The sequence below is a fragment of the Mesoplodon mirus genome (genome assembly GCF_964341445.2).
Source record: "Mesoplodon mirus genome assembly, chromosome: 13".
NCBI lineage: Eukaryota > Metazoa > Chordata > Mammalia > Artiodactyla > Ziphiidae > Mesoplodon > Mesoplodon mirus.
Window position 1 is genome coordinate 77,519,020 of NC_138989.1, and position 24,973 is coordinate 77,543,992.

The 24,973-nt window shown below is 37.4% G+C and overlaps 1 protein-coding gene across 1 annotated transcript in view; it reads right to left on the bottom strand.

Annotated features, from left to right (window-relative positions):
- Positions 1–10,787: 10,787 nt before the first annotated feature.
- The window catches only part of VPS4B (vacuolar protein sorting 4 homolog B), a 31,176-nt gene continuing 16,990 nt past the window's right edge, over positions 10,788–24,973 (bottom strand). The window contains exons 5-11 of the mRNA XM_082640549.1: positions 22,282–22,401; positions 19,628–19,784; positions 19,088–19,236; positions 18,506–18,587; positions 16,852–17,071; positions 13,875–14,015; positions 10,788–12,264 (exon numbers count right to left, since the gene is read on the bottom strand). Coding sequence (XP_082496675.1) covers positions 12,163–12,264; positions 13,875–14,015; positions 16,852–17,071; positions 18,506–18,587; positions 19,088–19,236; positions 19,628–19,784; positions 22,282–22,401 — 971 coding nt within the window. The 3' untranslated portion in view covers positions 10,788–12,162. The remainder of the gene's footprint in view (positions 12,265–13,874; positions 14,016–16,851; positions 17,072–18,505; positions 18,588–19,087; positions 19,237–19,627; positions 19,785–22,281; positions 22,402–24,973) is intronic.

Sequence of the window (24,973 nt, forward strand, 5' to 3'; positions counted from 1 at the left end):
AAATGTCTAATTAGTAATTCTACAACTCAGAGAGAGTTGTTCTTAGCTCTACACTTTCCTCAAGACGCCTTCTTGGGATGACTTCACAATACGTGGCACGGTTATTAAGATAATTTTTTCTATTTTCTCTTCCCTTGTTGTTCGAAGATAGCGGGCTTTCTTTGTATTTTGTAAACAGGCAAAAACATAATCTCCTGTACAATATTTTCCTTTCTTCTGGCTCCCCCTACCAACAAATCCTAATCTCTCATGTCACTAAAGAGATTAAGCTAAATACCTGTGAGAGCAACGGGAGAAAAGGGAGATTTTGCAGGCTACTGGCAGGAACGGGGACAGATTTTTCACCTCACATCTGAGGGTTGGAGTGAAAGGCTCCCCCTAGTGGCCAAACCTCAAACAGGGTGTGGCACTAAGATTTTCAGCTTCAGCGAAGATTCTGTCCTGCGTCACTGGTGCGGAAGGGGATAGCAGAGGGCCGTCTATGGACTTGAATAATAAAAATGTCAGCAACACTGTAGGACTGGAGATTTATCTCCTGTTCTGAGCACTATGTAAGCCTTTTGGACTTTAGTACAAGCCTTGGAGGACGAGGTCTAATAAAGACTAACAGTGTTTTTCCTGACAGCACAGCAGATTTAGGTTTGATTTAATGATAATGTGGAAATATGATATTTTAGTCTACTGGAGTTTGTGAACGGAAATTTAGACTCGCCATTAGCGAGTTCCCATAATTTCAACATCCCCTAGAGTAACAGGAAAATTTGTCAACGTGTTTTCTCTACTTTGTAGCCAAACCGATAGCAGAAGGAATCTGTGAGAACTCATGTTTTGCCTCTTAGAGGAAAGGGGTGTGTGTTGTGTGTGTTTGTGTGTGTGTGTGTACTTTTATTTAGATTCTAGACATATCGCCTTGGAGATTAACGGCTGTTGAGAGCAGACAGCCATACTGATTGGCCAGGGCTGTGCCCACAATATACCCGTTGTTAACCATTTTTATCATCGCCCTTCCCACTTTCATGTGGCTGCTACCAATTTCTCCCATTTTCAGTTTTAAGGTTTTTATTTCATAACCTAGAGTTCCTTTGATACTTTGTAATCACTTTTTAATATGGAATGTTTAAAGGCTTCTATAAAATTGTCAGTGGATCCTTAAAAGAATTATTTATGGCCTAAGACATCATATGTTGCAACATTAAAAGGCTTTCATGTACTTAATTGCAATGTATGATGTCTTAGACCATAAATAATTCCTTTAAGAATCCACTGACAATTTTATAGAAGTCTTTGGGAAAATAGGATAGAAGTCTTAAGAGTTTTGGCAACTTTCCAAGATACAACTATTCCCATATCAAGAATACCTACATTCAAATGCTTTGTCATTTCAGCCAGAATGGTGATCACTTGTATACAATAAGCACGGTTTCATGACCTTGTTCATAGATAATTCGTGGGTCTGTGTTAAGTGCTTGGGAAATATCAAGATCAGTCAGTGATGGATTCTACCACTACATGTTTTTAAAGTTGGCTCTTAAATTTCATCTCCTCCAGAAATGATCTTTAATCCTTCGGTCCTAGTTATTTACTTAGTCACATATGCTTTTTGTGGGGCTGTGAATGTGTGTATGTGCAATTTCAAAGTAAGTTGCAGACATCATGGGACTCTTGTCTCTCATCCCTGTATGTCCATAATTCAGGACGTATCACCTGAAAATAAGGGCCCCAGAAACACCCACAATAACCACAATACCATTATCACACCCAAGACAATAGCAATTCCATATTATCTGATATCTAGTTTGTATTCATATTTCTTCAATTATATCCAAATTGTTTTTTTACAGCTGTTTTCCTCAAATCAGGATCCAAATCAAGGTTCTCATATTGCATTAAGTTATTGGGTTATGTGTCTTCAGTTTCTTTTAATCCAGGAAAGTCCTTCAACCTTTTAATTTTATTCATTTTTTTGTTTAATGACATTGACTTTTTGGAGAGACCAGGCCAGTTGTCTAGCAGATGTTCCACATTCTCTTTGGACTGATTGGTTCCTCATGATGTTATTTATTTCCCTCTCCCCTGAATTTTCTGTAACCAGCAGTTAGGTCTATGGTTTGATTGGATTCAGATTACATATTTTTGGTAGGAACACTTCCTAAGTGTATTTGGTATCGCATCCCACCAGGCAGTGCGGTCAGGTTGCCCACCTCAATTTGATTTCTTGGGTAAGGTGGTGACAACCATATATCTCCTGGTAAAGATCATGTTCCCCTCTGCAATGAGCAAGTACTCTGGGAGCGACACTTGGAGATGTTGGTAGATTGCCACCACCAGCCCCTCCCATTCCTATTTGCAATTCCTCTACCCCCGACAAGAGGTAGAATCTATTTCTCATCCCTTGAAGCTGGATTGGCCTTGTAACTTGGTTTGACCAATATAATGTGATAGAAGAGGTATTTCTTTATTTCTGGTCCTAGGCTTTAAGAGGCCTTGAAGCTTCTTTCTGCCCTCTCGGGATTAAGCCACCAAGTAAAGGAACTCAGGGTGGACTCTGAATGATGAGGGACCCCATGAAGGGGAGAGGCCCAGCCAGCCCAGCCGGAGGCACCAGACGTGAGTGGAGCCATCTGGATTCCTCCACCCTGGTCAAGCCGCCCTCGCCAAACGCCACGTGCAGCAGAGGCGAGCCCTCTCCAGGGAGCTCTGCTAAACTGCAGTCATGAGAAATAATAGACGGTGTTTTAAGGCACTGTGATTTTGAATGATTTGTCTTATAGGAAACAGATCTCATGTAAATATTCTTTCATTCAATAGTTTTAGCATCATCGATGATCCTTGCCTGGATCAACTATGTCATTGGGGTTGCCAGAGGATAGTCTAAAATCTGTTTTTCTCTCTACATTCATTAGCTGGCTTGTTTTACTGAGAGAGAGAGCGTGAGTGAGCAGGGGGAGAGGGGAGAATGCCAGCTTTCCCTCACTGACTAGGTATAAACTAACTGTACTGTGCTTCTAAAAATGAGGGTAAATGCTTACTCTTTCCCATTAGTTATTAGTTTCAGAATAAAAAGTTGATGTAATATTTACCTCCAAGGATGATAAATCAGGTTCTCTCCAATTCTTTTCCTCTGGTCTTCTTTAGATGTCTCTCCTCCATAGTCACATGGCACCCTATGTAGAGCTCTGTCACTGAACTCCAAGTGTTGCACTGTATTCATGTGTCTATCCTGTTAACTGGACTGTAAGTTTCATTTTTTTTCTTTTCTGGCTGCGCCATGTGGCATGTGGGATCTTAGTTCCCCGACCGGGGATCGAACCCAGGGCCCCTTAAGTGGAAGCGGGGAGTCCTAACCACTGGACTGCCAGGGAATTCCCTGGACTGTAAGTTTCTTGAGGGCAGGAACATTGGAGGCTCAGACTCAAATACACACAAAGTTCTCAGTGAAACTAGATTTCTGTTTTTTTCTTCATGCATATATCTTGCATAGTTTAGATAATAATTTATAATTTTTTTATCCTGCAACTGTTTTTGTCTTGGTTATCTTGATTTATTGACCTTAGACATGATTCTGTTTCCTATTTGATAGATGAACACTTTGCTCACTTACATTAACCCTTCTCTTCTCCTTCCCAATTTTTGATAGTAAATATCACCATTTAGAATTCTTTTATTGGTTACATTTGAAACTTTTACTATTTTAAAACCACTATTTCTTCATCAATTTTTGAAACCTTGCATTACTACCCATTTTTTAAGATTAAGCTTATATAATGTCTGCATCCTTTTTTAAAAAGGATTTAAGATATGGGGATATATGTATATGTATAGCTGATTCACTTTGTTATAAAGCAGAAAGTAATACCATTGTAAAGCAATTATACTCCAATAAAGATGTTTTAAAAAAAGGATTTAGCTTTTATTTTTAAAAAATATTTTATTTTATTGTTATTTTTTTGGCCGCCCCGCGCAGCTTGTGGGATCTTAGCTCCCCACCACGGATTGAACCCGGGCCCTCAGCAGTGAAAGTGAGGAGTCCTAACCAGTGGATCACCAGGAAATTCCTGTCTATATCCTTTTTAACATACCTCTTTCAATACTCAACGATCTCAGATGCATCTTAATGAACTATTAGGCAAACAGAAGAACATATAAATATGTAGGCCCTGATACTCTCTAAAGCTCACTTTTCTGCACTGTCCATCCTGAGGAGTTAAATGGGTCCCTGGTAGATAACACCACACAGCATCTTCCACGTTCTGAAAAGTGGCACAAATTGGTGTGATTTCTCCTAGCTTTCTAAATACCACTTTACTGTTTTTTCAGGAGGGGGTCGTTCCAGGGGCCCTCCTTTTCCCATTAACCTTCACTCCTTGGGCCAGGGAACTGCTGTGGTGACTCTGACCACTGCTGAGGATACTTGTGCAGCGTTCCACTGGGCCTGCTGTGGTGCAGACTCCAGTCAAAACTCCACCCCACTTATCACTTGCCTCCCATAGATGCTCTCTTGAATAGTGGACCACAATGACTTTCTCATTCTCTGGTAAAGAATATTAGCTCAGGGACCTCCCTGGCGGTCCAGTGGTTAAGACTCTGTGCTTCCAATGCAGGGGGCGTGGGTTCGATCCCTGGTCGGGGAACTAAGATCCCACATGCCGCATGGCACATCCAAAAAAAAAAAAAAAAAAACCACAAAAAACAAAGAATATTAGTTCAGAGCTAGTGTCCAATAATCCTGTGAGTATTCCCTTTCTTTATTTCACAGTAGCCTTAAGCAGCATCAGACCCTTTGGGGAAAGCTGAAGGGAAGCTCCCAGTGCACCCGAGATGTTCCTGTAGGATCCTTCCTCAACAATACAGAGTCTCCACTTCTTTCAAGTGGTGTAGAGTCTATGACCGGATTGTGGTCTGGAAATTGAGTGGGGTGCTCCATCATGATGGGCAGACCTCTGCTTACCAGCTTTTTGGTTATACCAACACAGCAGCCCTTAGTGATGATCCTAAGGACCCTGCCACCCTTGAATCACTGGTCAAGATCTCTGCAGGAAAGACCACCCTGGTTATCACGCCAGCCCTGCAGCCTAATGTGGTGACCAAGTCCACCTGGCTTGTGCTGGCTAATTGCCACTACTTGGCTTCTGCAACCAAAAGATCGTTTCCAGCTCCAATGAAATCAAGGACCCAAAAAACACTCTGAAATGCCTTCCTTTCATCTATCAGTCCCTTGGTTAAGGGGCTGGGTTCTGGGTCTTCTCCAGGAACTTGTGGCTTTGTGAGTGATTCTCATGTGATAAATCCACTCCAGGATTTCTCCTCCTAGATACTGGGTTCTTTCTTTCACATCACCTTAACTGGAGTTCAGAGTGGTCGACTGTCAAGTTCAGTTTCTTCAACCAGTAAAGCGAACAATTAAAATCACTCTTGGCTGCTCAAACCAAAATTCTAAATTCAGAATCTGTGCTGACTGAACCCATACTGATAGATTCAATCAGATCTGAAATCAGACTCTTTTCTTGGCTGATCACTGACATAATCCATTCCCACACATAGTTCTCAAGATACTGCCTGATACTCAGAATCCTCCAAGCTCTCACAAATATACATATTTCGATAGTATGGATCCTACTCTACTAAATTTCCTTACCTTCACATAAAATAATCTTGGTGAATCTGTGAATTCCACTGATACAATTTGGCAACCTGCAGGATCAAATACTGAGTTTTGCTTTTGATTACTTTAGTACTGTGAATACAACAAATGTTTCTTTTAGCACAGTCATGGAGGATCCCTGGGTTTCCAATTAGCAGTCCTTGAAGTTCTCATGCCTTCGTTTTGTTGTACAGCAGCTGCAGAGTAGTTTCCCAATGTCTTGTCCTCACTGGACACTTCACTCCATGAGACCACAGACAATAAAGTAAGTAGCCGTTTCACCATCCAGTTAGCTGCTATTGCTGCAATCCTGTTTTTAATGTCATCTTTGTGGTGCTCAAGACTGAAGGACCTGGGTGGCGGCAGCTGATAAACCAAGGCTAGTCAAGGGCCCACATGACGCCTGCCACCTAATGAAGAAAAGTAGCATCTCCCCACTTCGGTTCCTATAGCAGGAAGCCAGGGCCAGTCCCAAAACCAGGGAGGTGATTTAGATGAACATTCCTCCAAAGAACATTTGTTTGATGAATATCTTTTCTGTTCTTCTTCTTTTTTTTTTTGGCGGTACGCGGGCCTCTCACTGTTGTGGCCTCTCCCGTTGCGAAGCACAGGCTCCGGACGCGCAGGCTCAGTGGCCATGGCTCACGGGCCCAGCCGCTCCGCGGCATGTGGGATCCTCCCGGACCGGGGCACGAACCCGTGTCCCCTGCATCGGCAGGCGGACTCTCAACCACTGCGCCACCAGGGAAGTCCTGTTCTTCTTTTTTGACAGGGGAATAGGATTTACTGGCGGGCAGGAGTAAGGAGGGCACGGCGCCAAGGCGCTCAGGAGCGCAGGGGCCGCCGTGTGTCCAGGGCCACGACTAGGGCTGTGTTCGACCCCACAGTCTTCCAGGGTCATGAGCTGCTTTTCGGCCACCATGTTTTCAAATTCATCCACATTAACCTTAGTATATCCCCGCTTCTTGGAGATGTGGATCTCCTGGTGGCCAGGGAACTTGAACTTGGCCCTGTGGAGGGCCTCAATCACATGCTCCTTGTTCTGTAGCTTGGTGCAGATGCACATTATGACTTGGCCAATGTGGACCCTGGCCCCTGTGCCCTGGGGCTTTCCAAAGGCCCCGTGTGCATACCTGTCTGGAGCCTAGATTGGGGACAGCATGCCAGTCATGAATGTCCACTGGAAAGGGCTGTCTTCAAGGTACCTTAGGGTAACCTGTACAGGAAACAGGCCGCACATACTACAGAGGAGGCTGCTGTTTGAAGCTACTGCACGCTGGGCCCCCATGGGGAAAAGAGCACAGTTGGCTGAATTGGCTGCAAATGCTGTCCTTTTTTCTTCTTTCTCTTCTTAAAGCCTTTTCTGTTATTTCATAGAGTTCCAGAGGAGACAAATTCCTGTGATCAGCTGTCAAGCTGACTGCAATTCTTACTTAAAGACTTTTACTTTAATTTTTGGAAATTAAAGTATTTAAAGATAAAAACAAAGAAAAAAATAAGTATCCATATTTCTATCATGCAGATTTAGCCACTGTTAATTTCTTGATGTATCTGTCTTTTCTAATTTTCTTTTCTTCTAAAAGAAATAAAAATTGCAGGGTAACAGGGAGAGAGGCAAAAACTATACATGATCATTGTAAAGTATTCAGACTTAGAAAAAATACAAAGACTCATTCACTCAATAAATATTTATTGAGCACCCATCAGGCACCAATACTGTTCCAGACAATGAAGGTACAGGAGTCAATAAAACAGACAAGAAAATCCCAGCTTTCATGGGATATACATGTTAGAAGGAAAAATTACAAATAAGAAAAGTAGTAAATTATATAGCATGTTGGACGATGATAAGTGCTACAGAGAAAAATAAAGCAGGGATTGGGGTATAAGGAGAGTCAGGACGAATTGCCATTTTAAATAGGATGACCAGGAAAGGTCTCAGTGGAATCTGAAAATAAACTTAAAGGACCTGAAAGAGGTGAAGAAAGGAAAAAAATCAAGCCAAATCTCACTACCCATAAATAACATAATAAATGTAAGGTGAAAGTAATTCCAGATATCTTTCTATGTATATGTACAGATATCTGAATGAATGGTTATGATGAATGTACAGAAAGATACAGCTGGGAGAAATATGTTATAAAAAATGAATTCACACTATAAAATATTTCTTTTCAATCATCAATAATCTGTTTATTAAGCACCTATTTTTGTTTCCGGAGACATACATGTATACATACATATATCTGTATCACCCAGATGTGGGTTTGGGATTGCATTAAATGTAGAATCAATTTGGTTAGAAATGATATATATATATTTTTGCTTTGTTTTGTTTTGTTTTGTTTTTTGCGGTATGCGGGCCTCTCACTGTTGTGGCCTCTCCCTCTGCGGAGCACAGGCTCTGGACGCACAGGCCCAGCAGCCATGGCTCGCGGGCCCAGCCGCTCCGAGGCATGTGGGATCCTCCCGGACCGGGGCACGAAGCCATGTCCCCTGCATCGGCAGGCGGACTCGCAACCACTGCGCCACCAGGGAAGCCCCGATATATATTTTTTAAAAATTATTTGTTTATGGCCTGCGGGACCTTAGTTCCCCAACCAGGGACTGAACCCAGGCCCCTGGCAGTGGAAACATGGAGTCTTAACCACTGGACTACCAGGGAAGTCCCAGAAATGATATTTTTCATGAGTCTTCCAACTCATGAATGGGTCCCACCACTCCACTTATTCAGGTCTTCTTTAGTTTCCTGTGGTAATGTTTCATAACTTTCTATGCTGAGGTCTTACACATCTTTCAGATTTATTTGAAGGTATTTGATGCTTTCTGATGTTACTGCAGTCAGTACTGTGTGTTTTTTTAATCAGTACTGTTTTAATTTCAATTTCTAATTGTTGCTAGAATATAGAAATGCAATTATTTTTATTTATTAGCTTGTATCCTGTAATCTTCTTAAATTCAGATTCTTTCTAAGTTTATTAATTTGGATTTTCTACATACACAATCATGTCACCTGAGAATGACAATTTTGTTTCTTCCTTTTTAACACTGGCTAGAATCTCCTGCACAAAACTGAAAAGGAGTGGTGACATCAGGCACCTTTGTCTTCTTCCTGATCTCTGGGGAGTTAAAGTTGTCAATAATTCACAGTTAAGTATGATGTTTGCTAGAATTTTTTTGTTTCTTTAGTGGATGCTCTTTATTAAATTCAGAAGCTCTCTTCAATTCCTAGTTTGAGTTAAAAAAAAATCACAAACGGGTGCTGGATTTTATTAAATGCTTTTTATGCCTCTATGAAGATAACTTTTTCCCTTTATTCCTGTAAATGTGGTAAATATTAATTTTTCAATTCTAAACTACAGTCCTTGCTTTGTGTTGCAGCATGTAAACGGAAACTTGGTTTCTGTGGCGTAAATCACTTCCACCATGGCAGGTTTCAAGTTACCAATGAGGTGACTGAACAGGTGGGCAGCAATGTGTAAAAATGGTTCTTGTGAGCCAGTATGAGCCAGCTCTGGCACACTTCTGATTTCAGTTCCCAGTGATGAAAATGTACCACAACTTCACTAGACCAGCAGGAACAAAGCAACTTCAAATTACCTATTTTATTAAAAGTCTCACAGACAATCTAGGAAGTAGATAAAATATGGATATAACTCCCTTAATTTTTTCAAGCCTTTATTAAGTACCTAATAAACAGTGTCTAGCACTATGCTAATACAAAGGAAAATATAACTGTTTGAAGAGCTTACAATCTAAACGATCTAAACAAAATTAACAGAGTGTGCTTGACACTTGGAGAAAAATCTTAAGATAGTCACAACAACTCAGTGCTAAAGAAATCCAAAGGTTGGATGGGGTAGTTTAGGAATTCTTCCTGGAAGAGATTATATGGGTCATGAGCTAGGTCTTAATGGAAATCATGGGATTTGGACTAGCAGAGGAAAGAAGAAAGGAGGCAGGAAAGCACCCGGTACCCGTGAGAGCGCACAAAGCTGGGCAACATTTCCAGCACTGTGTTGGGGAGGTGTGCCTCCATTTCCTACCTGTGCAGCTGCAAGTGGCTAAATAATACTTCACATTAGTAATCAAATACAATCATTCTGTCTTTCTGCATGTTGATGACAGTAAACTCAAAAACCGATTTTCTACTGAAATACTTTTATAATTAAGGTCCCTAGAGAGTTTTCAGACTGAGACAAAAAAATGTTCTTAAACATCCAGGGAATAGCTAGCTCATAGAGTTGCTCAAGTAGGGTTTATTTGGTGGCTCAGAAAACATCTACCCAAAATCATAATGGCCAAGGTGCAGACAGAGCCTGAACATTGTTTCCTCTTGAGTATTTATCTGCCCATAAAGAACACATGGAAGGGCTTCCCTGGTGGCGCAGTGGTTGAGAGTCCGCCTGCCGATGCAGGGGATGCAGGTTCGTGCCCCGGTCCGGGGAGATCCCAGGTGCCGCGGGGCGGCTGGGCCCGTGAGCCATGGCCGCTGAGCCTGCGCATCCGGGGCCTGTGCTCCACAACGGGAGAGGCCGCGATAGTGAGAGGCCCACGTACTGCAAAAAAAAAAAAAAAAAACACACATGGAAATGACCTATGCTCTACCATTCTAAAATAAGTCTAAAATTATTAGATTCTAGAAACAGTTTTAAAACCAGAAATGTGGAAAATGGAGCTATGGCTAGAAGTGACATGGATACTGAGGCACGGTTCTCAGAGCACATGTAAGAACTGAGTGATAAAGTATCCACTTATCATCAACACTGCACTTACACACTACTTGGCCAAGTTAAGTAAAATACTTCCTCAAAACAAATTTTGGATTCACAAAAAAAATCTGGATTTCAGCTATTATATAGTTATAATAATATAGTTATGTTAATTCTCCTAATGATATGATTCATAGCAATACTGTATGATTCTGAGGTGGATAAAGTAAAATGTCTCGTAAGACATCTGCAAAGAACTCGGTGTTGGTGTGCCAAGTTAATTCCCAACCCTCACACAGAAGTTACTGAAAAATAGAATTTTCATGCATACATCCTTAATTAATAGTTTTTAATTATTTCTTTGTATCTAATCAATTTAGATAATATTTTCTCCTATACGTAAGATCCCAAAATAAAGAAGCACACACAGAATATAGCCAATAGTAGGTTGTATCAATTTACTTCACGTAAGAACAGCAAATTTCAGGCCTACGACTTCCATTTAATATCAACGAAAACAATCTGTACAGAAAACCCAGACAACCATATAGCACAATATGTAAAATGTGCAAATATACTTTAAAATGCAAGTTATTCTATAGCATTTTCAAGGCAGAACTTTATAGTAAATTAAGGAATCTACCTCATTCTAGCTGACTTAATAATCCTTTGCATGTAGAGCCAATGCAAATGTACAAGGCACAACTTAGTGTTGGTGCTCAAGTATATAACACACACCCTCAGATTATTTATTTGAAGATATTAAAATAATACAATATCATGTTTGTATTTTATTATTTAAGGAGACATCAGCTCATTTCTAAAGCTTCATGAAACATTACACTGATAACATACGTGTGGCCAGGACGAGCTGTTCCCTGAACTTAAAAGGTGAAAGACAAGACTCTCGCTAACCTGTATTAAAAAAAATTTATATATATGTACACACACAACGCCCCCATCACACACAAGAAACTTCCCATAATCCAAAGGGAGGCTGTTCCTTTTAGCAAAGGTTCCCATTACAGTATTTCATGGCAGAATTATTTAAAAAGTACACATTTATGAACCACCTGTTTTGGTCAATCTTGCTACAAAAAGACACTGAAATAAACAATTTTCTTCTTCAAGATAGAGACAATGCCTAATTTAGAGAGTCTTTCTCTTGAGATTGCACAGTAAAAGGTATTATTTAGTTAATATAAAAAAGCTTGCAGCTTTTATAGAAATTATTTAAATCTACATGGAGAAAAAAGCCAACCTACCAAAAAACCAATAAGAGCCTTGGCTAGAACACAATTCAAAACCTTTCAAACCCAATCAGTGCTCTTTGCTGTTTTACTGCCCATCCCTGAGAGTAAATAAATCATTTTTAATATTTTTAATAAAGTAAATAAATTTTACATTGACAAGAATGATGCTTAAGTTTTTTTCAAAATATGAAATAAGCCCCACTTCATTTTAGTTAAAAAAAAAAAAAGAATGCTCTTTGCAAAGACCACTATTTATAACAATTTTAAATATTTGTATCTCAATTTTAATCTTTTTACTGGGTAATTTCTGTGTTTTTGCTATTTATGTCACTCATTTGCTTATAACCCATTATTTTATAATTTTTGTTAACAGGAGGATTTAATTGGTAATGGAGCAAAAATACATATAAAACTTAAAAGAATGCTGAAGCGAGATCTCTGTTTTCCTGCAGTAAAAGAGTTTTACTGGAAAGAATCTGACTGCCATCCAAGAAAGGCAAAAATACCTATGAAAGAGAGAACACACATGGTAAACGTCTTCCTTGTTGTCTTTGGTCTAGCCTTCTTGGCCAAAATCTTCTGTAAACTTCTTTAATTTCAACAAGTCATGTTCATTGACTGTGGGCTTTGTGCTAGATAGTGACCGTAACATATCCGACTGTCAGGAGAAAGAAGGGGGGGGGCGAGTATTAGTAATAGATTTAATGGAATAAAAAACATTTCATTATCAACATTCCTAACTTTTGCCTACGGTTAAATCTGAAAATCTGCATCGTGCCATAAACTACTGACAATAAACTCTCTTGTTTTCCTGAAGGACATCTTTGACCAAGTTATTCCTTTGCTTAGAAACTTTCAGTTGCTTGCCTTGTCCCGATCACAACTTTCAAAGGCTCCTCAGCACCCTAAGGAAGTACAGTCCTCTTAGCCTGATGATAAAGGCCTCCAGAATTGAGTCCCCGATCGCTTTTCTGGCCGTATCTGTTTATTCCTAAACAAGAGAGCAGTTGTCCAAGTGCAACTCAAAAGGAATACAGTCATTCACTTATACTTATGTGAAACAGAATAATACCATTTAATCAAAATCAACTAATCAAAAATTTTAACTGTTAGTTAAAATTACAATCAAAGTGGTAAGAAAATATACAAATATCAAGGATTCATTAAAAAATTAACTTCTAGGCCATGTCTCCTATAAAACAGTATGGAAAACAGTCAAAAGAAAACTTTAAAAAATAAACCAAGGATTGCAACAAAAAAGGATTTCTGAATAATTTCTCAGATAAGCATTGTGGTTGATTAACACATAAATATATCTATGTTTACAGATATATTTCTCTATATATATGCATACAAACTTATATACATATATGTACATATTTGTCTATATATCTAGGTCTACACATCATGTGAAAGTTTCCCCTTTGAAAGTTACTGTTAATTTTGACATATAGATTTGAAAATCTATAACTAAAGCAGAAGATTTTAAAAAGTGACTGTTCATCAATAAGAAAACATAAACATAATAAATGTACCTTTTCAATCGCAGTAAGTTCCCTAAAATTAATATGGCTTACAAAATAATAAAGTCTTATGAATTATTTTATTTCTTCCAATAGAAACTACAGAAATGTAAACTTTATGAATAGTTTAATTCCTCTAATATAAACAGAAATGTAATTTTTTATAATAAAAATTTTGTTTTCAGAACTTTTTAAAAGAGTAGTGCATTACTTAAACTTTCTATGAAGCTTTGAGAATAAAACAGAAAAATAATATTATGAATACTATGATTCACACATTAGCGTTTCTGGATATTTTACAAAATCTGAGATTCAGGGAAAAACATTTTAACCAATCCCACCATTTTGGTGATAATATCCCAGCTATAAGACCTATAATGTCAGAAGCCTGTATGTTTTTAAAAATAGCTTATTCACTTAAAATTTCCTTGAAGCCCAAGAAAACATTTTAAAGATAATTATTTTGTGTATTTTACATTCAACTAATCTTTAAAACTTTTTAAGTAGTTAGTATTAACTTTTTTGAACTAATTTTAAAAAACTGAAAATTTTATCTGACAAATTATAAAATATAATTTTTTTTGGCTGCACGGTGCAGCATGCGGGAGGTTTAGTTCCCCAACCAGGACTCGAACCCGTGCCCCCTTCACTGGAAGCATGGAGTCTTAACCATTGGACTGCCAGGGAAGTCCCCATAAAATACAATGTTTTAAGATTTTTCTTAAAAGCAAACAAAATGTCAGACCATGCAAACAACTGGCTCCAAAAGTTTATCCCCAGGGACATCCATCCACGTCATCTCAATGGCACCAGGATCACCTGGAGAACAGGGTGTTAGCAGATCATCTACTATATTGTTAGGATCAGCTTGTGAAGGTCCGCGAACCTGGAATAAACAGTACAACAACAGAACAAATTAAATAAACATTAAGATTTAGACCATTATCAGGAAATCTGAAAATGTACTATTATTTTATGTTTTGTTAAAATGCTTACTTCTGAAAATAAACAGAAGGGTATACAACAAAAAGTGCAATTATCTCTGGGTGATGGGATAGATTTTGCTTGATTTTAATTTTTTTCTTGGATGATTTTTTATATTTGAAATTTCCTACAATAACTTACTTAGATGATCATAGGGAGAAAATAAGTTAAAATAAAGAAACAATTACCTGTAGCTAAAATTTTCTTTCTTTTTTTCTAATGATTATTAAGTGGTCATAACCCTAGAGACCAAAAATACACACTGCTATATTTAAAATAGATAACCAACAAGGACCTACTGTGTAACACAGGGAACTCCGCTCAATACTCTGTAATAACCTAAATAGGAAAAGAATTCGAAAAAGAATAGATACATGTATAACAATCACTTTGCTGTACGAAACTACCACAGCAACGTTAATCAACTATACGCCAATAAAAAAAAAAAAATACCTACTTAAAAATTCCTTTAAGTTACTCTGTTTTCCATAGCCGAGAAATTTCTGTGATCTTTGGGAGGTTTATTATTATGAAATTACTGAATCTTTCTGTCTTTCCCCACAAAAACTCCTTCTTCAAATATAAGTACAAAATGAAATGCCAAATGTAATTTCAGTGCTATCTTACAATTCATAACTGATTTAAAAGAAAAAGTTTTAATAACATCCAGAAAAAGAACCTTTGTGACATACAGTCACATATAATATTTAGAAGGCAACACACTTGTATCAAACCAGGGACTGCTTTCATACTTAATACTTGTTTTACAATGATCAATCTTAAATACTGTCTCAGGATTGGGGCGGGGTAGAGAAATAAATATTTTCACTTTACTATGTGTATTTTAGTGTCTGTCTTTGCTCACAATTTCAGTGGCAGGGGTTTTGTGTTTTTTAACTATTGTACTCTGACCTACCTCTGGGCCCAGATTAGTACTTATACATTTAATAAATAAAATACACAGGCAAACTTGTTCTTGCTAACTGAAAAATGGAGAAGAGGGAGCCACAGAAAGATCTACTATAGTTGGTGATACAAAAGGCCTGATGTTAAAAGAGATTTGCCTGGGAACTCCCCAGCGGTCCAGTGGTTAGGACTCGCTGCTTTCACTGCCGGGTTCAATCCCTGGTCTGGGAACTAAGATCCTGCAAGCTGTGCGGCACAGCCAAAAAACAAAAAGGGAAAGAAAGAAAGAAAGAAAAACGAAATTTGGCTGCTTCACCTTTATCCTCCTAACAAGGGCCTGGCTTTAGGGTCATACAAGCCATCCCTAGTAGTTATACAGAGAACTGAACGGAAAGTTCTGAGTATGGAAGGACTGAGTTCCTTCTAAATGGCCAAGAGAATTTAAGAAAAAACACAATGGTTGTGGCATAAACTTGATTCTGAGCTAACTATATTTCTCTCAGTAATGAAATGGCCGAAGAAGAGATGAGTAATATTTACTGGGCTATTCAGGTACCATGACAGCTGTTTTATGAATATTCCTTCATTTCATTTTCATAAGAGCATTTCAAAGTAGTATTATCATCCTTACTTAAGAGATGATAAAAATTGAGACTTAAAAAGGTAATGCAACTTGGTCAAAGAGATAAAACAAGTAAATTGTAGAGTCAGGCTTCAAATCCAGGTTTTAATTCAAGCTCATTTAAAAAAAAATTTTACTGTGGTATATAACAGACATATATGTGTATCAGAGTCATGACATATTAGTTTGTCATATACTAATGGATTAGGTTTGCTAACAGTGTTTCAGGATTTTCACATCTACGTTCATGAGCATACTGGAGACTGCTGCCCTCAGCAGGAGAGCTGGTCCAAATTACCTAGTCTACTGTTACTTAAATTGAATATCCCAAGACCACGGTCTTTTCACAAAATTCTCTCTCAAACCATATACACTCAAGTCATTCATGCAGACCAAACAGTGCATGGGAGGAGCAGGAGAGGAGAATGGTTGAGGCTTCTGAAGTACACCTTACCTAGAGAAAAACCACACCTCCAATCCTCTCTAGCTGTACCTTGGCAAACTGTGTTAAAAACATCCAAGTCCCAGTTTAATCATGTTAGTCTAGGACTAACCATCAACAGGTGGCTATATGTACCTTTTGTAGAGCTTCTGTGAGGACCAAATAAAATAGGAAGATGATGGAGCAAACACAGTGCTGGGCACGTGAATATTTAAACAATATTAGCTATTATTATTTTTACTTTATTTATTTATTTATTTTTTTGCGGTACGCGGGCCTCTCACTGTTGTGGCCTCTCCCGCTGCGGAGCACAGGCTCCGGACGCGCAGGCTCAGCGGCCATGGCTCACGGGCCCGGCCGCTCCGCATCACGTGGGATCTTCCCATACCGGGGCACGAACCCGTGTCCCCTGCATCGGCAGTCGGACTCTCAACCACTGCGCCACCAGGGAAGCCCTATTTTTACTTTATTAATGAGGTGTAAACGTACCAGATTCTGCTCGAGGATATTCTAGTTACATCAGAGACAATCATAGATTTAAGTTTCTATATTTACATCAAAATAATAAATACTTCAAAAATCCCTGCATACAAAGTTTTAAAACACTTTGGGAGAACTTATTTTCAATGAAATGGAAACATAATCTTTTATGTAAATCTACTTATTATACAAAACTGAAATCTTCCTAAAATTCTTCAAAGACAAGTCAATCATGGTCTCAAAACTTGATTTTAAAAATATATGAAAAGATGGATAAAAGTTCCTTACCTTTTTAAAATGAGTGGCTGACTGTACTTTCCTAACTGGCTGCATAAGTGCATCACGTACAATGATACTTATGTCTGCCCCTGAATAGCCTTCAGTTTTCTTCCCAAGTTCCCGGACATCTGCTTCTGTCAGACTGTTCTGAGTGGTCCCCAAGTGCAGTCTAAACATTGCTGCTCGGGCATGGGCCTCAGGCAAAGGAATATAAATTCGTTTCTCAAATCTTAAAATGAAAAAAAAAATTACATCAAGAATATTACTATATAATACTATTTAATTTCTATTAAAAATTAGTTTTTCAAGAAGAAACAAGATATTTAGATATTCTCATTTATACAAAGTTAAGCTGAATAAATTAAATGGGCCCATATCCATCAGAGTTAAACAGATACAAATTCAGGTTAATAAAGGGAAAATATCCAGAACACATTAACAAAAAACAAATAAAACCAAAATAGCCAGGGAACCAGTCTGGAGTGCTTTAGTTTTTCTCACATGATTTTTGAATTATTTTAGCCAGAGTGTTCACATGTCTGGAATTCATGACACAACATGTCCTACAGGATTACAATTTCCTGTAGAATGACACTCTGAACTCCTGATCAAGGGATTAATATGATTAAAAGTGTGAAATAAGAGATGACAAAAGAAATTACCTAAATTCTAAAGAGTTAAATTACTCAAAATCTTATAATTTTGCTTGCCTTCTTAGAATATCAGCATTTGGAGATAAGGTGGAAGCAATGAGGGACAATTTAAATGGGTCTGTGGAGGGGGCACTTCCCTGGTGGTCCAGTGGTTAAGACTTTGCCTTCCAATGCAGGGGGTGTGGGTCCGATCCTTCATCAGGGAGGTAAGACCCTGCATACCTCAGGGCCAATAAAACCAAAAAAACATAAATGGGTCTGTGGAGACATTTTCTTCTCCAGGTAATTATTCTCTGTGGCAATAAGAGGAATTTTTAAAGTTTCCACCACCTCTAGAGATGGGTTTAGAATTAGGCCGTTTTTCAAAAATAACCAGCACATTTCCTTTCTTGATACTGGATGGTAATCTAACATTCTGGCAAACCATCAAGTGAACGGGGTAAAAGCAGCAAAAACTGAAGTGTTCATTTTTACCATGCACAATTAAATCAATGGGATAGGGAACTGTGAAGCAGTGAAAAGTAAGAAGTCTGTATACCTTTCCTGTAGCTCAAGTTTCATATTCAGTTAAAAAATTATAGACAGAATTTTTTTAACTGAAACTATATCTTTCTTAGCATACTTTAACTTGTAGAATTGTCATTTTGCTAAAATTTTATATTTAGCAAAATGGAAAAACCTTCAATGGAAGGTTTTTCCATTGAAATATCAAACTATATATGTAAATTTCTGAAGCATCATGCACCTACTAAGCTTAATTAGAACTAAAGTAAGCATTAGGTAACATACTTTCTGATGTGAAAGATTCCAGTAGGTGTAAATCTTGGATCTTGAACACAGCAGGCAAACAAATGCCTGCCTCTCTTCCCCAAGGCAGGGGTCAATAGGGTTCGAGCACATTAAAAAACATTCTGAAGTTATCAGAATGCCTCCTCAACTAGACAGAATGGGAATTAATATTCACTTGTTATATTGTAATTAGAAATAAGATATTGACTGTCTCCTCATACCTTCGCCTAATGGCAGAATCCAGAACCCAGGGTATATTTGTAGCTCCCAGAACCAAAATTCCATCGTTGTCCACACCAACCCCTGCATCAAAATAGGTAATGTTTTAAATAATTTGTCATTTCAAGTGTTCTTTGAACATCATCTGTGTGTTCTCTTATGAACGTGGTACTTTAATGTTAAAATGCCTCATCTTGACACTTTCTCTCTGAAAAAAACTGTATTTAACCACATTTCTTATTACTAGAATATGATGCAAATATTCCCTAGAATCTCCTAAACTGTGGGAAAATACTATTAATATTCTTTTCAAAATATTTCTTGAAAGATTTAATTTGAAGTTTACATATTCCTTTTATTGATATTGTTTCTGGCATAAGTGAATATATTAATCTCGTCACTATTTACACCAACGAGATGATTACAACTGGGTAAAAATTATGTATGCATGTGGATCAGAATGAGACATGGCATAAGACTTGGCCTATAAGAACGGAGAAATTCTGCTTGAAATTTTTTCCATTACTATCATAATAATGGTTATACAATAAAGAGAAACTATTTTAAAAAATCAGTAACACTACCTTGCATTTGAACTAGGAACTCTGTCTTAATTCTACGTGCAGCTTCACTTTCATTTTCACTTCTTGAACCACACAGAGAATCAATTTCATCAATGAAGATAATGGAAGGTTTATTCTCTCTGGCAAGTTGGAATAAGTACTTAACTTGCCTAAAAATAAATAAAGGTTTCAATTTCTAAAAAAAAAATAGTAAATGACACATGACAATGAAAAAACTAAAACAAAACTATATACCAATATTATAGGAACGCTACAGACCAAAAAGTCTCATCACGTTTTGATCTTTAAAATAAGATTACTACATTTGGATAATTCATTTTATGATTTACTAAACCATGCACATATCATATATGCTATCTTCGCCCTATGAAATAAATTCCAAACTAGGGACTAATCTAACAGAAATGAATACCACCTGTATTTATAATAGCACTTTTTTTGAATGTCTATTAATGATATAAGAAACCTACTACTTTATAGACTGAAATAGTGACTACCAGGCAAAGAAAAATTTTAAAAAAAAATCAATTTACTACTTACTTTTCACTTTCACCTAGCCACTTAGAAACAAGGTCAGAGGAAGATATTGAGAAAAATGTTGAGTTGTTTGCTTCTGTTGCTACAGCTTTGGCTAAATAGGATTTTCCTGTTCCAGGTGGCCCAAATAACAGGATTCCCCTCCAAGGTGTTCTCTTGCCTAAAATTTGCATTAGAAAAATAACATGAGATTTTCAAGACTGTTGACTTCAGTTACCAGAGACATCATCCACAGTGAAGAGTACCGTGAAGAGGTTTCCACTCTAAAGCTAGCCGTAGAATAAAACAAAATTTAAATAAATCCATCTAAGGTAAGTATGTCCCAAGTGTACTTTGCTTTTTCTAGAGACCACTTTGTCAAACTGTGTTTATATAGCTATAATCCTTCTAAGAGGAAGTTCATTTGCTTGCTCACTCATTCAACCACTACGTATTGAAACCACGACATGTAGGCAGAGAACTATGAATACAAGGATCTCTGCCTTCCAAGGCCTTCCAGTCTATTAAAGAGAAAAGAATTCAGTTAGAAGGTACTTCCTGATCATCTACTATGTGCACTGCTCAACATCAGAATATTGTAGGAGGAACTATACTCACAGGGGAAGGGCATCTGGAAATAGATTTTTAAAGTATTTATGACCTTTGGAGGAGTGAAACTAACACAGTTTGGATGACTCGTGAAGTTCTACTCCATTCCTGATTCCACAAGGAAGCACAGGTTATTTCAGGTGGCAGATTCCCATTCCAGTGCTTGGGTAATGATAAGCGGACTCTACCTTAAGTACTAGTTTTGCCAAAATATAATAGCAAGTGAACAAGTAAATTCTTTGTATCTCAATTCTGCTAATGAGAAATTATAATGCTGCCTTAAATAAACCAGGCTGGGTTACAACTGGCAATAAAATATCAAATACACATTAAAAAAAACTACTAGGTGTAAACTGTGGGTGGACACACGGTGTCTGTAAAAGAATGATAAACAGATGACTGATGGCAAAACTAAATATCATGTTTATTGTTATGAAAGCCTCAACTTTTACTTGAATTCTATTTGCCTATTTTAAATGTCTGCAATTATAAATCAGTGTGCCCTTAAGTGTGGTACATATACCATTGGTGGCAATGAGATGCTTTTAGGTGGTATACAAATACTTTTCAATTAAGTAATTTTTAAGATGCATTCTATAAAAACACTACTTTTTCCATTTACAGAGATACAAAGAAGTCTTCTAAAATAAAGTTACTAAGTAAAAACAAGTGAGCAAAACAATCTATGGTATTAGAAGTCAAATATGGGCAAAACAATCTATGGTATTAGAAGTCAAAAGAGTGATTACCTCTGGGGAGGAAAGAGGCAGAGAGGGAGTTCTAGGTTACCAGCAGTACTTTTTTATCTGAGTGATGATTATACAGGTATACTCTGATAATTTATGAAGCTGAACAATTATGGGTTCCTGCATATCTTTGTACATTATGTTACAGTTTAATAAAAAGTCTGCTCTAAAAGTGAGTGATTTAAAGAAAAATATTTAAAAAATAATGGTACACGTATATGGAAAAATTCATGAAGATGATACATATAGGACTCATGTTTGGGAAACACTGGTATAAGTAACACAACATAAAATGAGTTCAACCGTATTTTTGTACCTTTATAGGGTTATGATGTCAACTTTTACACTGTTAGTTTCATATTCCTGAAGTGAGGTTGTGAGTCGTACCTCGAAGCTAGGTGGACAATGGGTGGCCCACGGGTTCTCGCTCTTCATCACTGCTCTATACGACATCACTGTCTGGACCTGTTCAGTTTGAGGCCAATATCACAGATTTGCTCTCTACATAAACCAGCTTGTTTTTAAAAGGAAAAACCTCTGTTTCACTGTTAGACTGTGGGTATAGCCATATCACAAACACAGGCTATCAGTCACAAAAAGGACAATGTGAAGGAACGGTTCAGCACAGACAAACCACCTACTGCTGGAGCTGTAACTTCAACTGTACCCAGATGGTGGGTTAGCAATATTCTCCTTGCAGTGATAAAGAGCTACTAGAGGATATGCGCTTCCTATGAAACTGTTAAATAATTTTGACTCCTCTGTTTAAGAAATGGAAATACTCTATAAGACTAGTACATGTCCACTGCAAAAAAACTCAGATGAAAGTCAAAGGAGAAAGTAAAAATCACCCATAATCTCATCTCCTAGACATACATTAACATTTTTATGTCAATCTTTCTACACCTATTTCTCAGCACACACACTTATTTAACAACGTGGAATCATACTATACATACTATGTAACTTGCTTTTTGATCTTTACAATATAGGCGGACATTCTTCTATGCCAATTATAATGTAGATCTAAATTTCTTAATGTAGATGGTATCCTATACTCTAATGAGTGCACAGTATCCTACTGTATGTCCATGATTTACCCTATGCCCTACTGCTTGACATTTAGGTTTTTTTGCAATAAATATATTACAAGTATGTATATGCATATGAAATAAGTATCTGTGTAAAGGTATATCACTGCCTTACAACAGAATTAAGGTAACAACTCGTGATATAATGACAAGAATTCACAATACTTTACTTCAGTCATCAACACATTTAAAAAAAAAATCATCAAAAATAATTATTTAAAAGTTATCTCACCCGTAAAGAGATGAGGAAATTTAATAGGCAATATCACAGCCTCTTTCAGTGCTTCTTTGGCTCCTTCGAGACCGGCAACATCGCTCCATTTCACATTTGGTCGCTCTATAACAATGGCGCCTACAAAAAATTAGGTCATCTTTAAAGAGGACTATTCCATCAAATTTAGAAGACAACATGAAATAATGATGAAATACAGAAATGCATTATAACTTTGTCTGGAAAAGTTCTATGTATTAAAAACATTTCTGGAAGTGTGTGATGAGCACGAAGTTGTTAGGGAGCAGTGAGGGGGAGTCGGGACCTGGGGAGGGGAGCCAGGTAACCTGCGGTAAAGTCACTTAACTTTCCTATCTCCACTTCCTCATGGTGAAGTAAAAACAATACCATCTGCCCAAACTACTTAGACAGGTTAGTATAAAGATCAAATGATGTAATGAACAGGAAAAGCACCAAACGTTACAAAAACTAGTTGTAATGTTTGAGTATGCTGATTCTGGAATACCTCCTATTTCTCCTTTTAACCAAAAGAAACGGTGATCTAATGCTCTCCTTAACTACAGAAAGAAAATATACTTAACGACTTTAACTGAAGATAGACAGGCAGATGGATGGATGGACAGATAGAGGGAGAGGGGAAGGGAGGGGCAAGGAAGGGACGGGGATGATGGAGAGGAGAAGGTGTACTCTTACAGACTTGCAATACTTTCCCAAGATTTGCCAAATTTTCTATTCGGTTTCTAAATAGACCTATTTACAATTTTTGTACATTAACAAAGTCATTCAAATGATTTAGTTTTGGGACACAATATATTCAAAAGCCATAGCAAACTGTTGCAGTAAGGAGAAGTAAAAATCAGTAAGAGTCCACAAAGATTTCTCTTACTATAGTGTGCTGGCAAAACTTTCCAGATCTTTCATCAAAATCTTTCCCAATTTTCAGTATATAGAAATTGCTCAACTACAAACTACAAAGTAGCCTGTTCAAAGGTGATGTATAATTGTTTTAAGTATAATATCACCACTCACACAATCTACTATTATCTATGATATTACTTTTATGGGTATTTTTTTTGTTTTGAAAGATCATCTGTTATTCTAAGAATGCTATACTCTGCAACTTACTTCCCTAAATTATGAAAATCATTAGTTATACATTAAAATGAAATGAGGGACTTCCCTGGTGGCGCAATGGTTAAGAATCCACCTGCCAATGCAGGGGACACGGGTTCAAGCCCTGGTCCGGAAAGATCCCACATGCCGCGGAGCAACTAAGCCCGTGTGCCACAAACTACTGAGCCTGCGCTCTTGAGCCCGCGAGCCACAACTACTGAGCCCGCGAGCCACAACTACTGAGCCCACGAGCCACAACTACTGAGCCCGCACACCTAGAGCCCGTGCTCTGGAACAGAAGAAGCCACCGCAATGAGAAGCCCGCGCACAGCAAGGAAGAGTAGACCCCGCTCGCCACAACTAGAGAAAGCCCGTGCACAGCAACAAAGACCCAACACAGACGAAAATAAATAAGTTTATGAAAAAAAAATGAAATGAAACCATAAACACTTTTAGCATTCTAAAAGTTCAGACTAAGTATAAATTAAGAAAAAAAGCCAGTTCACTTTTTCTTTTCTATGTCCCATACAGAATAGTAACCCTACATGAGAAAAATATTACATCATCTGATAGGATTTTGTGTCAGTTAAACAAAAGTAAATTTATATATAAGCATTATCTGGTCAACTAAAATTTTTTGTTATGAATTTTCTAAATGTGTCACAATTTATCTTCACATTTAACTAATACTTTTCTCTTTAAAAGTTTAAGCTGGGTGACTTTGGAATGTTCAGTGATAAAAGACTATTTAGACAAAAGTAGTATCAATTATTAGACATTGATTGATTTTTAAAATTAAAAAGAGGGATTATTAGAAAATAAAAGCCAAATAATTTGATAATTCCCAATTGTATAAATTTATCCATTTTTTTGATTATACTATTTATTATACTAATATATTATTTAACGTCAAAGTCACTGAATATCAAAATTAACAGAAAATTCAAATCATGAACTTTAATTTTAATAATAAAATATTACACTTAATGTCATAACCTAAAACAGAAGTAAAAAGATTTGGAAAATTGTTTCAGGAAAAATGAGGAAAGATTCAGAAAAGGATATTATATGATGAAATCCATCAGCAAACCATAAAACTAAAAGATGGAGAAAAAGGACTCTCAGATACAAAAGGCTAGGACCCCTTCATATTCCATTTCATCCTGAAATTCCAAATAAATTTCCTCATTTAAATGTTTTAAGCATCTGTATTTTTATACATCCCTGGGCCTTATCAGCACTCATAGGAAATGTAAAAAAAAATTCCTTATTAAAAATTGTACCTTTTTGAAGATTAAAGATACAATCCAATTTTTACTTCAGTGGGGCAGAACCAGAAAGAGGAGGAACAAAACCAAAAGAACAGATGGAAAAAGCTTTTTGCCTTACAAGTAAAATAAAGCCACTTGGCATGGACCACTGGGTTGCCCAAAAATACTTACTGAGGATGAAGCATGACCACACTGCTCGAGGCAGTGGAAACTCAGTTACTGCCCTTGGACTACACCCACCATTGACGTTGGCGTGGAAAAATACCCTCGTTAACTGTAGTGTTTTCAAAATACTATCCTTATAGTAT